This window comes from Epinephelus moara, chromosome 9 (assembly GCF_006386435.1).
Source record: "Epinephelus moara isolate mb chromosome 9, YSFRI_EMoa_1.0, whole genome shotgun sequence".
In the NCBI taxonomy this organism is placed as follows: Eukaryota; Metazoa; Chordata; class Actinopteri; order Perciformes; family Serranidae; genus Epinephelus; species Epinephelus moara.
Genome location: NC_065514.1, coordinates 29374904 through 29390068, shown reverse-complemented (window position 1 = coordinate 29390068; position 15165 = coordinate 29374904). Strand labels below are relative to the sequence as shown.

The following is a 15165-nucleotide window of genomic DNA, read 5'->3' as shown; positions in this document are numbered from 1 at the left end:
CTTATCACATAGAGAGACACAAAGACAGAAAGGGAAAGCGGTTGCCCACAAGTTAGCATTAAACCCTCTGGGGGTGTTCAATGAAACATCTGCCGAGGGTGGCGACCTTTTTGAACCCCCTCCCTCCCCCCACCAACACGCCATGTTCCCACAGCATTCAGTCCGCATTTCAAACCAGGGCTTCCCATCAGTACACACGCACCAGGAATAGTGAGTGAGCACCGATATTTGTAAAGGCTTTATTGGACAACCCTGCAGTGACACCCCTCTGCCAACATCTCCTTTTCTCTCTCTCTCTCTCGCCTGTGCTCGCGCAGGAGCAGCTGTCATTGGGTCGAAAGCGAGTGCCCGCGCGCTGCATATAGCGAGACTATCCTGTTTGAAGATTATGCTGCAGCTCTTGGCCATCTTGTATCAGACAGGATGAGACGTTGATAATGAAAAACTAGACAGAGGAGCACGTTTTTTTTCTGACAGAATACGGTCAGTGACAGGCGAATACCACAAAAGGGTGAAGAAAATCCCGTCTGCCGCTGTGTGTGCTGAAAACACCTCAAACGAGTTGTGGATTATTCCGAGGACATCGTACTGAAACCATGAGCTGGGGGTCAGAGCTATGGGTGAGTCTCTTGTGCACTTGTGTCGTTTGTTCACGGCGTTTTTATGTATGTGGCCTGTGTTGACCTAACGGTTCTCAGATAAAATAAACACGAGTGTGACAAGGCGCAGTGGCTCCATGTTGAAGCAGCTAAAACAACGGTTAGTATGTATGTGCCGCTCGGTGGATGTTCAGCCTCTGTGACCACAGCCAGCTAATTTGTAGCGCTAATCACTCAAGCTGGTGTATTTTTTTTCTCTGCCTGTGTTACATTTCGTTGCAACATCAGTGTAACACGGCGCAGTTGGCAGGGAGGGTGTGAGTGAAAAGCCGAGCTAGCTAACCATCCATTTTAGTTTACATTTGAGCATTTCAAACCACGCTTTGGACACACACCCCCTCACATTATAACATCTCTGCGGCGCCAAGTTGCTGAGGCTGTGTGTTCATGTTGCAGTGACACTTGCTTCTTTGTAACGGTCTCATAAAAACGTGTAACAAGCATGTAAATTTACATTCGTTTCACAAGATGTATTGTCACTGCCAGTAGAGGAAGTGGATGAGTTCTCTTATATATCTGCACCGAAGCACTGCAAACAGTGGTGAAACTCAACTGGTTAACCCACATGTTATTGCCATTTAATAACCGCATAAACAGGTCAGCTTGCTCAAAAATTATTTATATATATTGATATATATTCACAATCTACAGCCTTAAAGGGGAACACCACCGTTATCAAGAATTCCAATATGTCATTTCCATGGCCTAAGAATGTTAAATTAATATTTATGAAAATGAGCTACTCTCTCTCAAAGCCATAAACCAGAGAAGTTAGTGTCAAACTTGTGATGTCATAATGTATAAAGTTTGGCGCTGCTCCATGGACAATGAATTGGAGACTGATTTTGTAGACCTATAAAGTGTTTGTTGTCTTTTTTATACCCAAATGAGCTTTATCCTATTGTGATGTTGTCAGTTCTGAAACAGAAGATGTACCCAAATACTCCCCTGGGTGCTCTCAGTGTCATCTGGGCCATCTTTTACCATTCATTGATGGATTTTTTTATTTTATTTTATTTTTTTAAAGATTTTTTATTGTCAGTGGAACAGTTCCACACTTTATGACATCACAAGTTTGAGTTTTAGCGCTCTAGTGTTTGGATTTGGGAGAGAGTTGTTCATGTTACTTATATTTTTTTAGATTATCTTAGACTGGAAATAACATGTATGCATTTTGAAAATGGGCACAGTTTCCCTTTAAATCTGGGTCCCAAAAAACTATTTGCAACTACAAACAGAAATGTCTGATTAGTCATTTGACAAATATGTTTATCCTTCACGTTTGTCACAAAACCAGGGGGACCTCATGCTCATGAATGATTTGGGTCATGAGGCATTCTTTGTGAGCAACAATAGTGGAAGAGTAAAAGCCCAGTAACCTTACTACAATAAATTCCTCTGCAGTGATGTCACTTTTCACTGAAATTCACTTTTAAGGATTGCTTCACTTGTAACAACTTAGTGGTGGCCCTTATCAACCCATCCACTGTATCAGTGTTATTTCCCCTTATTCGGACACACAGATACTCACATGTTTAGGGCAGTGTGTTGTAAACCACAGCATGGGAATAAGGATTACAGGACTGTGTCAAACTATTTTTACGACTTGATAATAAGCAGCTATGGCGAGTGGAATTCCTGTTGTTGGGGTTTTGTTTCAGTGGCTCTTGTTGTTATTTTGTTGTGGAAATGATCCACACTAAAAGCAGTCATTCTGCTGTCTGTGTGCTGACAGACTGCCTGGCAGAGGTGCTGGAATGTTATTGCAGGATTCATAGATTGAATGGTGGTATGTTTTAAGTGTGTGTGTCAGTACAAACATGTATGAGTGTATGCTTGCAAGTTACTACATGGTGTTTGCATTTGAACCTGCAGAAAGGGTCACATTTTATTGACTTAAACTCACGATCTGCAGGTCGACAATGCTGCACAGCACCTGATCACAATACTGCAGCATGGAGCACTTTTTTTCTCTGATAAAACTGCAGTCTAATGTCAATGTTATGAGCTAGATTTTTTTTATTTTCTACCAAGCAGCAAAGAGGCCTGGAGATAGTTAAATCAGGGATGTGTTTTCCTTTCTAAGAAAAAAAGGAGGGGGAGGCACTCCCCTGAATTCTCCAGTAATTTACCTGGTCCAAAGTTCAGAGAGTAACCCACCAGTACTCCACATTCTTGCATTTTCCCAGTGATGTCAGTGTGTTTTTTACTTTACTACTGCAATGCGTGACCGAGAAACACCGCTGCCCAGGTAGTCATGCAAAGCGAACGTAGCCTTAAGGTATTCTACAAGTTTTCATGTGTACCTTAAGTCTGGAAAACATTTGAAAGTTTTTTCAAACAGAGACTGAGCTTTTGCAGAGAATAATGTATTACTACCAGATGCTCGCTTTTTTCCCCCCCGTTAGCGGGCTGAATGGAATCCAGGCACTTGTTTCTTTAATCTTAGTCCCTGCAATAGGGCAGCAGAAAGAGCACAGCAATACTCTACAGGTGGCTGTTGCCACTGGAGAATGCACACAGCTTTTTTGTTGTTGTCCTAAACCAGATCAAACAGCAAAACATACAGTAACACGAGCGCTGTTGCTGTGGCAGCACCCACACTTTTATGCAGAGCAAGGGCAGGATGTTGTGGGTACAGTACCTTGTAGTTATTGGTAGGGCTGCAGCTAATCATTATTTTCATTATCAGTTGATCTGCAGATTATTGGCTCGCTAAACAGTATAGGTCCATGAAATGTGAAAATAATAATTGTGAAAAAGAGTCCAAGATGACACCCTCAAATGTCTTTTGTCCAACTGACCCAAAGAAAAACAGTTTACACTGAAACCAACCAGGGTTGAACAGCAAATTCTCACTGTATAGGAGCTGAAATCTATAAAAGACGAATGAATCGATTAAGCTATAACCATAATAGTTTAGATTTAGATTTCTGCTGATCAACAAATTGATTAATTGCTCCATAGCTGTCAGCCTTGTATATAAGCAAATGACCCATCTAGCTGATTCGTCAAAGTAAAATTGAACTCGTCACCAGCTCTTCCATATTCTTCTATGTTATTTTCAAGGGCACAATCCAGTATTTTGTACATCAACATGTTTATGATCACTGTCCTTGAGTTTAGTTAGCTAAAAAAATTAGATTGTACAACAACATGACAGATGAAGGATGAGACACCATATGCACCACACATTTTATCATGCTCATCCTGTTGTTCCTCGTCGTGAACAGGAAAGTAAATGATATATCAGGAAGTGAAGTCACAGTCGAGCAGGGTTTCTCAACCTCTCTCACGACTGCTGTGGTGAGGTAGTGCACCCAGGCCTTGCTGTTGATACTGTACTCCATTACTGGTTCATAAAGTGAGAAGCATGGAATTGGAAGTTTATTTCAGTAGAGGCCTGGTGGGGAGGTTATAGCTAGATTGGGTATTGTTTAGGCTTTGTGAGTCAGCATGAGTAAAGCACCACAGTCAGTCGATAGACTCCAAAATGCTGAATGCCTTTGGTGCAACATCATAGCCCTGATTACAGTCTTCACCGTCCACTTAAAGACCGACTTGGAATGTTTGCTGCCATGAAAATTATGACTATCACTGAGCTGTCCATAACCAACAAGGTACCAACAGAAGTGCTGCAGAAACATTGTTTGCTCAGGGAGACTTGTGCTGCAGAAGAGACTGTCCTGTACACATCTTCTGTTGACCTGTAAAAAATCAGGGTATTAAAACTCACCATATCTTGACAGAGTGGTGTTGCAGAGCAATAAAATGTAATGACAGACAGTAAATTTTTGGTCTAGGTTTAAAGAAATGTGAGTTGTTTTTATTTTTGTGCAGGCAGACAATGAAGTGAATGGATCAAGATCACATGCATGCACAGTTAAGGACCCCAAACCCCTTCCAAAAGAGGCATTATGTACAAACGCAACCAGAGAACAAGGAAGTCGAATGTGGTAAAACATGTGACTGTTTCTCAGCGGAACAGGGGTCAGAAAAAAAAAAAAAAAAATCATAAGCGACTATTTTATAGAGACATCACACTTGAAAAAACTGCTCTAAATCAAGTTAGCTGTGCTTGTTTTAGAATGTGTGAAGAAAAGGACACCGCAACATCTCAGAAGTATTTCCTCTTTGGGCTCGGGTGTCAGAGGTAGCGCTGGCAATCTGAGCAGTAGAGATGCCACTAACCAGGCCAAAATTATTTGGTCAAGAAAGATCAAACAGATGATAGGTTGTTTTACCACACACACAGCAGTCCATAGTTTAAAATGAAAAAAGACGCTAAATGCCGTCCTCTGGCTTAAACAAAGTGACTACCACACCTTTCCTCTATGACACACCTTGAATGTTTCACTTCTCTTGTATGGTGATTTAGGGAACTGGAATTAAGCTCCTTTTCCACACAGTTGCATGGAGGAGCCCACTAAATCTACATAGTCTGTAGAATATAAAAGTATCTTGTATTGTCACACGGTTTATTGATTCGGCAACATGGACAAGGTTGAAACTCTACTGAAAGAGCAGCAGCTTAAGGTGAGTTGAATGTAGGCCTCTAGCTATAACTACTTTTCGTGGATGATATATTGTCCCAGAAATAAATGCTATATTATTGTCATTTTAAGACCATTTTATGCCACTGATATGTGATAATTTTATAGCATAACAATGCAGGTACCCCTTCAAAGAGCAATGAACTTTTAATTCTTAAGAATATTTAGACATTGGGGTTGGAATGTGAAAAAATAGAATCATTTGAATGATTAAGATATCCTCAAAGGGCTCCCGGGCTCTCTTAACAAAAATTGCACTTAAATATATATTAAACATTTGGCACAGGGGTATCAAGAGTTATTCCTCAAAAGGCAATATGCTGCCCAACTGCTGTGTATTGTAATGTTGCAGACTTTCTTATGTAAACTAACACGCATGTAAAAACAGCGGGAAATATCGTACGATACATTGACATGACCTCAATAATTTTCGCTGACCTTGATAAGTCGAGAACATTATTATTGTGAAAGGCCTCACTGCACTAGGGTAATGAGCATTGACTTTTAAAAATTGAATCCATGTGTAGTCCCTGTCTGAAACATGCTTTGCTAGTTACATTGTGTAAATGGTGCGTTACTTTGTTTATTCAGCGTCAGTCGAGGCGAGAATATCTGTCTTGCCATTGGGGACAGCTTAAGAGATGCTTGTCTCCTATTTTTAATTGTAGGCACACTCTTATCTGTTAGCCATCGCCCCTAATGTAATTGAGAAGGGAAAGTGGTATTGTCTGGAGAGGCCCTTTAAATGCCACTTGCTTTCTCTTATGTCATTAAGTGGTGCTCCAGACTTTGCCAGAGGGGCACAGGCAGAAAAGTTCAATCAAAACCTCATGGTCTTGGGATTTTTTTGGAGAGATTTCAGTTGTGCATTCACAGCATTGAGATACCAGGGTGGATCTCCTGGTAGTGTTATTATGAGTCTGAAACAGCCCGGTGTTAGACTGAGATTTACTCAGTGTTGTTCTCCTGTTGTATCTCATCTCAGCTGAGACTCCCCCAGGGTCCAGCCTCATCCCCTGCTGTTCACTTGACATTCAGGGCACTTTGAGGACTGAAACCTGAGCTAGTTTGTTTCCTTCGACTGAAGTCAGGGGGGGTCAGAGACTGAAACCTTTGGCAGACTACCTCAGACATCCCTTCACCCCCCATTAAATCTTACACTCATCCCTACCCACCTGCTGACTCAGTGATATCACCCCGAGCCCATTTTCTCTTCAGCTCTTTCTTTGAACCTCCATGACGGTAAAATAGAGATGAATGGATTCACAGATGATCTGTAGGCCTCAGACTGCACCCCGGGGAGTTAGAGGCAGAAAGAAAGGAGGAAGAGGGGGGAAGATGAGAGAGTATTCAAACAATAAGAGAAGGTTCACATTGACATACTTAAGACATGCAGGTGAACTACAATAAATAGGCATTTCTTTACAGACTCCCTCTCTGCTTTTCAATTTGCCTAAGAATACAAATATTGAAGAAGGTTAGGGTTCACAAATGACAGTTTAAACGTACCTGGTGTAACATATTTGCAAACCTGTACATCATCGCTGTCAGTATAACTGTTAACCTTAGCTGCAGTCCAATGAATTGTCCTCTGACATGTCTATCTAGAGCTGCAATGATTCGTCAATTTATTGATTAATCAATTAGTTGACTGACAGAAAATGAATCAGCAATTACTTTTCATAATTGATTAAACTGAGCCCTCTAACACAGAGAAGGTGCAATAAAGTGTTTTTGACCATTTACGAGTAAACATGTTTAAGTACAAACCTCAAATACAAGCATGACCCTGAAAATCAGCATAATAGGTCTTTATGGCATCTCAACTGTGAAAATGTGCGGCTTTTTCTTGTCTCTCAACATGATAGTAGATGTGTTTGTGTTTTTGGCTGTTGGTCGGACAAAACAAGCCATTGAAGATATCTCCAGGAAGTTGTGACAGACATTTTTCCACTGATTTTTGATGTTATATACACCAAACAAGTAATTGAGATGTTCTGTCTCGGGCGTTTTCTGACCGCAAGGGTTGTCCTTCCGCTTCTTCTAAACTGAATAGCAGCAGTGTAAGCTATTTTGTCATCTTGTCCATGAAAAGGTGACTCAATCCTTCCCACCACAGACTGTTGCAGCCTCTAATCTGCAGTCATTCCCTCTTCTGTTATTTTTTAAGTCAGTCTCTAATCACTGCTGTGACAGTGGAAATTATATCTGCCATTGGGTTTCAGTCACATGAGCTCTGACATATTGTCACCTGAGCCTCACAGCCTTCCATGTTCTCCTAATCACTGCTATATTGTACTACATACTGTAAGTGTCATGCTGTAACAGCATTGGATTTCCCTCGACAGAGTGATGGAGTAACTCTAGCACTGAGATTGCCTGCTGTTTTATGACTATTCAAGGTGACGGATGAACAAAGGGCTTTTAAATACAGTGTGTTGCTTATAAACTCATAGTGATAGCAGTGATAGTGTGTCCATAGAATGACAAAAGTATTCGGTTGTAAAGAGCTGTAGCAGGTGGCACATGTACAACGTATAGCTCAGGATTCACACATAGAAGCAACAAGCTCATATTTACCTGTACAGAACAACTTATAAACATTCTGTGTGCAAAAATAGGTGTTGGGACTGAATTCAGTTTTATTTTATTGGTACAGATTTGACCTCAGGAGTGATTTCACAGTCTGTGTTTATTAGCCCCAAAGAGCAAATGGATGTAAGCACAGCTGTTTGCTGCAGCTAGCTTGCAAACACACCTACTGCATGTTTGTGTGTGGTGAAGTGCTAAAGATGCTAGTGTAAATTTTATTGGCTTCACTATCACAGTTCTCCATCTGTCTTCTTTTGTGATCATGAAGTCCAGGGAAGTTTCTGAGGCCAGGAAACAGTGGGTTTGGTGCTTGTGTGACAGCGGTGGTCTGTTGTTTTAGCTTCCTCAGAGCTCTTCATTTTTAAGGGATACCAGATGCAGTCAGTAGACATTGTCGGTACCAAACGAACCTTTTTTAGCAGTTACTTTACGGCTGCTTAATGTCAAATGATTCAAAGCCATAATGAAAACTGGCTTGTGCGGCCATGCAGTTACCACACATTTGTCTCCCACTGCTTCAAAATATTCTACATGCTGAGGATATGTCCAGCTTTCACTCCAGCCCACTCTCGCCTTTCTTTACATTTCCTCATTTGCTCTGTTTTTCTTTTCTGCTCTTTGGCTGTCATCACACTGACTCATTCGCTTTCCCCTCTCTTGTAATTGCAAGACAGATGTTAGAGGATACAATCAGATGTGTTACTTCAAAATAAAAGCTTATTCGCCATGGTTGTTCAAAATTTCTCATCTTAGATTTGTCCTCTCGTAGTGGGAGAATTAACCTCACATTTTTGTGATTATTGAGAGGCTGTGTGGGCTTGAGGAGGCTTCTTGGCAAGAGCGTACATCATTGTGGTCTGTTAATGCTCTCGAATCTGCAGGATGCTTCATCACAACCTTTTTTGCTTTAGCTGGAATATCTTTCTTCATTTAGCAGTTATTTATGATGGGGCAGTTTGTGGGCTGCTGTGGACATTTATTAATGCACATGATGCCAGACAGAGAGGGAGGAGGTCGTTGTTTCAGTAAATGATTTTGGCATTTGAAATAATACCCATCACTTCCTCTAGTGGGGTCTGGCTTCATTCAATAACAGAGACAAGTCTTCCTCACAAACTTAATAAGTTTCCATGTCTCTCTCCCCGAGTAGGTGTTTCCCTCTGTTTACTGTACATTACCATAGAAAACACTTGTGCAGCTGTCACGCATACAAGTGCAGTAAACACACGGAGAAATCTGAGTCTTTCCAACATGAGTTTCCTGCTTGCTGTGTCAGGCAAGTTACATCTTTACTCATATCCTGAGATGAGACGTATCAGGGTGGAGTGAAAGTGCTGCCACCCAATTCAGAGAACTTGAAAAACTGTAAGCGAAAAAGGACCACCCAAATGTTTCAGCTCATTTTGATGATACAGAGAAAGTACTTATACCAAGTCCTCTGAGGGCTTCCCCACTAATATAGGATTGTAAAATATTCTAGCATCAGCGTTAAACCTTTTGTTGTGTGCAAGAGAGAATAAAGCTACAGTCTCAAAGTGCTTGTGGACTGTTAGCAGGTTAAAGTGTTGGCTTTTCATTCAGTAGAATAAAAGCAACTAAAAAAATCAAATAGTAGATAGAGGGGATGTAGTAAGAGATCCAACATAATGCCTTCCATCTTTAGCGCCTGACTCTCATGCATTCATTTAAGTGTTTTCTTCTACAAAATCATTTCATTCAGGGTAGAGTGATCATTGTACCATAGATTTGTCCAATACACTGTTGAGGAAACCCACGGCATCAACCTCAGCAGCTATATGTTTATCTGTGGCAACATCAGCAGACCATTCCAGCGAAACACAATGCTCTGGTTAAAAATAGCAGCCCCGCTCATTGGCTGTACCAGCCATACTTGTCTGCATGACTTTTATCTTGACTTATGACACCTTTCTGCAATATGTAGGCCAAATTCAAATGAGTTGTTACAGTAAATAGGGTAATACTGCATCAGCAACACAGACAACAAGTACAACACTCTTGTTTACCTGGAGTGGTCCGATAGATTAAAAGGAGAAATGCAAGACATGGTTGGCACAAAGCCAAACAAATCTGATCCTCAAGGGTGAGATCTGACTCTTGTCATCTGAAGCTAAGTTATTAAACTGAAGCTGTAGTGCGTAAAGAGCCATTGCAAGAAGAGACGCCTAACATGACACCGATAATAAGAAGGCATCGCGTCGCTCAGATCTATTTATGAACTGAAACTGTGAGCAGGACACACAGTTGAGTCTAAGTGTAAAACATGAAATATGTTTAATCTAGTCTTTCATTTACTGCCATCATGTTTGCCAGCAGACTTAATTACATGCTAGTGCTGTTTGTTTGTATGTTATTTTTCCCACTCAAAGTTCCATGGCAGCTACAGTATGATTTGATTTAAAGACTGACACCTATTGGCAAAGAAGTATAGTAATCATGAAGGTACTATTGTCACAATTTTTGAAGGGAGCATGTAGTTGTTATACTTAAATCATTGTCCTTAAGCGGAAAAAGGCTACATGAGACATGTCATGGCAGCACATAGCTTGAGTGCCATGGCAAGAGATTCACCTGAACCATGTATAGCTTGTGTACTATTAGTGGACAGCTGAGCACGGGTGTCATTTACAGTAACACCAAGTCGGTGTTAACTCATCACTGTGGCCCTTAGCGTGTTTCGTGCCATGTGTTTATTTGAGGTTTATACTGATATTGTTGTTTGATCTTGATACAGCTCCCTTATATTTGTTCTTTTAAGACTTGTGACCAAGATATGTATTAAACTTAACATTTTACAGCTGAAAAATAAAAGTCAACTCAGGTCAAGTTAATTTTATTTATACAGTAGTCCAATATCACAAATGACAAATTTGCCTCAAGGGCTTTAGGACCTGTACAGTTTACATCACCCTCTGTTGTTAGACCATTTGAATATGTAAAAACTCCCCTAAAATTCCCTTTGACAGGGGAAAAACGTTTCCACGATAGGGACAGCTTGTTTCTATAATATGACCTCAAACCCAGTCTGGCATTTCCTGTTCTGCACTTTCTGGCTACTTATTGGCTGACATAGACACCAATACCTTTTCAGTAAGCTAATATATGTGTATATATATATTAGGGCTGCCACTAACAATTATTTGTCATTGTCGACTAATCTGTCGATTATTTCTTCGATTAGTTGACTAATCATTTCATCGAAAAATGTGTTAAAATGTTGAAAAATGTCGGTCTGTCTCGCCCAAACCCCAAAATCACGTCGTCTAATGTTTTGTTTCATACTCACGCAAAAGGGTTTTAGTTCACTGTCATGGGAGAGTGTGTAAAGCTGCCAATATCTGAATGTAAGAAGCTGCAGTAAGAGTATTTTGGGGTACTTTTAAAGTACTTTTCTATGAAAAATGACTGAAACCGATCAGTCGACTACTAAAATAGTCACCGATTATTTTAATAGTCGATTAGTCATCGATTAGTCAACTAATCGTGGCAGCCCTAATATATATATATGTCAGATATTAGCTCTCTTAACATGGGTTTGAAAACTTTATCAGCTAAAAGTGAGACATTTTAGTAAATTGTAGGCCACTCATATTCCAAAGCTGGTCTTACACCAAATGAGTAGTCAAGCAATTTCAATGTCTAACAGAAATTTATAATGTTAGAATAAAATCTTGAAAGTTTCACCTCAGTTGTGGTGATCATAAAACTCAGTCCCAGCTGCCTTTTTTCAGTCTTTTTCTCATCTTGACCTTTCAACAAAATCAAACATGTTTAATATTCTCATAAGTTTTTACTCTTGGCTCATACTGAAATACTGATGTTCAATGATGTCTACAACTAGCCTAATAGCTGCACCCCCAGCACCAAACAAGAAGCAGCAAACCATGAAACATGGAGAGAACTCTGAGGACTCTTGGACTGTGGAAAAGGAGGAGAAACTGGTGGAATTGTGGAGTGAACAAGAATTGGCGTTTGATTCGGCATGTATCTGATCCAACAACCGACACTTGTTTTAGTGAGAAATCTTCATTTTTAAAAGGGTTTGCATCACATTGTCACTGTCTCTTTGTGCTAAATTAGAGTGGCTAACCAATGGAGGCTGGTAACGATACACAAATACAGTTTATCTTTATGGATAATATTGATGCCAAATTGACAAGAATTCTGTCAACATATGGCATATGATCTTGTATTTCTAGAGTTATGTGGTTGTGCAGACAAGTAAGAAATTGTTAATATGCCTCGTTGTATGGTATAACATTTTCCACCAGAGCAGGATGGGAAATTATCTCATAAGGAATCTGATTGTAGTCTTGCCACTAGTGACCCTGCAGAAACTCCAGTCTTTGCAAAATCTAATAGCCTGTGACTAAAAACTCACATTGGCTTTAGATGTTAGAGGGTGCCAGACTTAAGTCTTTTAAAAGTCTTCTTGTAGGTGTAAGTGTACAAACACCATGTCAGTCAGTATCTATCTATGTCAGACAAAGTTGTCACTGAATAAATGGGCCAACAGCTTGCTATGTTGAAGCAGTTTGGTACAAAAAGTGTCATTGCGGTGCTCTTATAGTGGGAATACTAAGTTCAAAGTCTTCCTTCATTCCAGAGAATTTGTTATATAAGAATTTAAGAGCTTTATCCTCCAAAAAGAACAAAAACAGCTCAAGAAGAACAATGGCTAATGTGTGCTTGCTGGCCGAGCAGAATTAATCCACAGAATAGCAGCATTCTATTGGGTGGTTAAGGTAGTTAGAAGGGAGGTGTAGTAATCAGATTAATGACAACGTCATTTAATCAAGTTCTGTGCTGGTTACTTACAACATTGCAGTTGTTCCTTTTCACTAGACTTTTTGTTCTGCCTGCATTTGGTGTGCTTCGTCTGATGAATATGTTCTTTGAATATCAGGATACATGATGTTTTTGGATCCAGTCTTTGCGTTACTATTTGCAGGATCTTACATCTCTTAAGACTACACCGCTTGACCAAAACTTATTCCTCTATTGCATTGTACCCCTCTGAGATGGATTAAACTCCCCTGGAGCTGCTTTTTTCTACTTAGTTGTCGCACAAAAACCGTGAACATGTTGCGCAGGAGAAGTGAGTTTTTTGTTTTCCTGGACAATGTTCGTTCTGTTAAATCGGAAATGGAGGAGCAAAAGGAGGAATGCCAGCTGAGCCCTGACGAAGAGTATCTGCAGGTGCTACTGCAGATGAAGATGACAAGTGCTGTAAGTGAGCAGAGATGTAAAATTGCTGAACGAATCTTTCCATTCAAACACAGTGTCATCAAGCAACAAAGGCTGTGTGCCAGTCATAGAATGTCTGTGGTGTGTATACCATTGTCACAGTGCTTTGTAAAGCATTCGTTAGACACAAGCTCATAAGACTTTTACAAGACAAATGCCTAAATGAGTCCTGCAGTTTCTTTTTAAGTCCATGAATGAGTTGAACACCCTTCCAGTTACTATGACTCACAAGTGAGACACAGCAATTTCCTGTTGCTTAACTGCCACAATAAGGACTAGTACTTCTTACAGAGCGAACCGACTACTCATACAGGATACGGCTAAGTGACGTGGACAGAGGTAGAGGGATTAAATAGCAATGGGGGTCGCTCACAGACAGGCACAGAGAAGAAATGCTTTATGAGCAAAGAAGCATGTTACACGTGTGTGCATACGCCAACACACATTCTTAAGTTTCAGACCGGCAGAGGCGTTGTTTCTATAAATATGTACATGGCATGCAAACAAGAGCTCTTACATGTAAGGTTACCCACTGCCCCAAACAGCTGCTCATATTTTGCAGAAGGATTGTGTGTGTTAGGCTGTACTCATATTTTCCTATTTGTTTTGTTCTGTTAGAGAAATATTTTGCATAGATGTCACCCAACATCAGGCAGTTGATGACTGATCCTCAGTAGTAATAGTGAAAGTCTCTACACAAATGTCTGCTCTGTTATAAGTAATTGGTCTGTATTTAGCTATTTCAAAACAGTATGAGACAAAAATGAAAATAAAATCATTTTTTTTTAAACTCATCCCATGTAGGAAGAAAGATTTATTTGTTGCACTGGCTAATTTTGACACAAGTTTAAAGTGTCTTTGAATTCATGTGCTAAACCCTCATTTAGGGTGGTTGGGCAGGGGGCTGACGACCCCTCTCAAACTTTAATAACCCAAAGACAAATAGCTGAGGGCTGCTATTCAGTGGTCAAGCACATGATCAGCACTCTTTGTTTATGTGTGTGCATGAGCGCGTTTGTGTGTGCGAGGCCACTGTCCCTTTTCCTGTGACTCCTCTCCGACACGGGGGTTACACCGGGCTATGGATGCATTGTTCCGCCCCGCTTTCTCGCACAAAGCCTGATGTGTGTTTGAGAGAGGGCTTGGCATCTCCCCCAAATATTTGTTCTTGCTGCTGGACGCCCACTGTCGCGAGTCACAGTGAAGCGCAGCATTGACCAACTCATAGACCACACAGTTGATTTCAGTAGCTCCGCGTTACTTCACTGAGTCATATCTCTGGTGTGTCTGCTGTAGTCAGTAAGGCTTTTGATAATTACTCCAAAGCATTAAACATTTTCTGCTGCTTTGCTTTATTCAGTGAGGCAGAACTAGTTTTGCAAGAACACAATTGGGTAGTTTATTATTTGAACTGGCAGCACCCTCGCAGCCTAATGACCACTTTTGGTTGAATGCAGTTTCTTCCTCACCCTTCTCATTCTCACTGCAGTTTGGGGTTTGTTAGCTAATGAGGTTCCTGAAATAACTCATTCATGTTGTACCGTGATGGTTCTAGTAGACAAGAGCATAAAAACCACACTGAAACCACCCTCTCTTTTTACCAACACTGAATGGATGTATGGGTATGACGCAATCAGGACATACATTGTGTCTGACACAGCACTTGTTCTCCAATCTCGTGTGGGCTGCAACTTACAACTATTTTCACTGTCAATTAATCTGTCGATTATATTCTTCTATCAAATGTCATAAAATGGTGGAAAATGCTCATCAGTGTTTCCCAAATCTCCTCATGTCTTGTTTTGTCCATAACCCAAATAGTTTACTGTCATAGAGGAGCAAAGAAACCAGACGATAATCACATTTAAGAAGCTGGAATCAGAAAAATTTGACTTGTTTTTCTTTTCTTAAAAAATTGACTCAAACTTTCTGCTCAAGCCCATACCCACCACCCTAACCTACTATCACTGCTCATCACATTGAACCATTAAATAAAAAAGACAAAAGCATCTATAGGCCTCTTGGCCCATTGTCCTCCCTCCAGCAGAACATCTGTCCCCTCAGCCTTTGTGGATTTCCCCCCTACTTTAATGTGG

The 15165-nt window shown here is 40.5% G+C and overlaps 1 protein-coding gene across 12 annotated transcripts in view; it reads left to right on the top strand.

Annotated features, from left to right (window-relative positions):
- Nucleotides 1-177: 177 nt before the first annotated feature.
- LOC126395228 (formin-binding protein 1) overlaps nt 178-15165 on the top strand; it is a 69319-nt gene continuing 54331 nt past the window's right edge. For 7 of the 12 annotated variants that reach the window (XM_050052530.1, XM_050052529.1, XM_050052528.1 and 4 more), the window contains exon 1: nt 178-620. In XM_050052530.1, the coding sequence (XP_049908487.1) occupies nt 597-620 (24 nt within the window). In that variant the 5' untranslated portion in view covers nt 178-596. The remainder of the gene's footprint in view (nt 621-15165) is intronic. The other 5 variants (XM_050052524.1, XM_050052533.1, XM_050052532.1 and 2 more) reach the window with 2 other exon arrangements.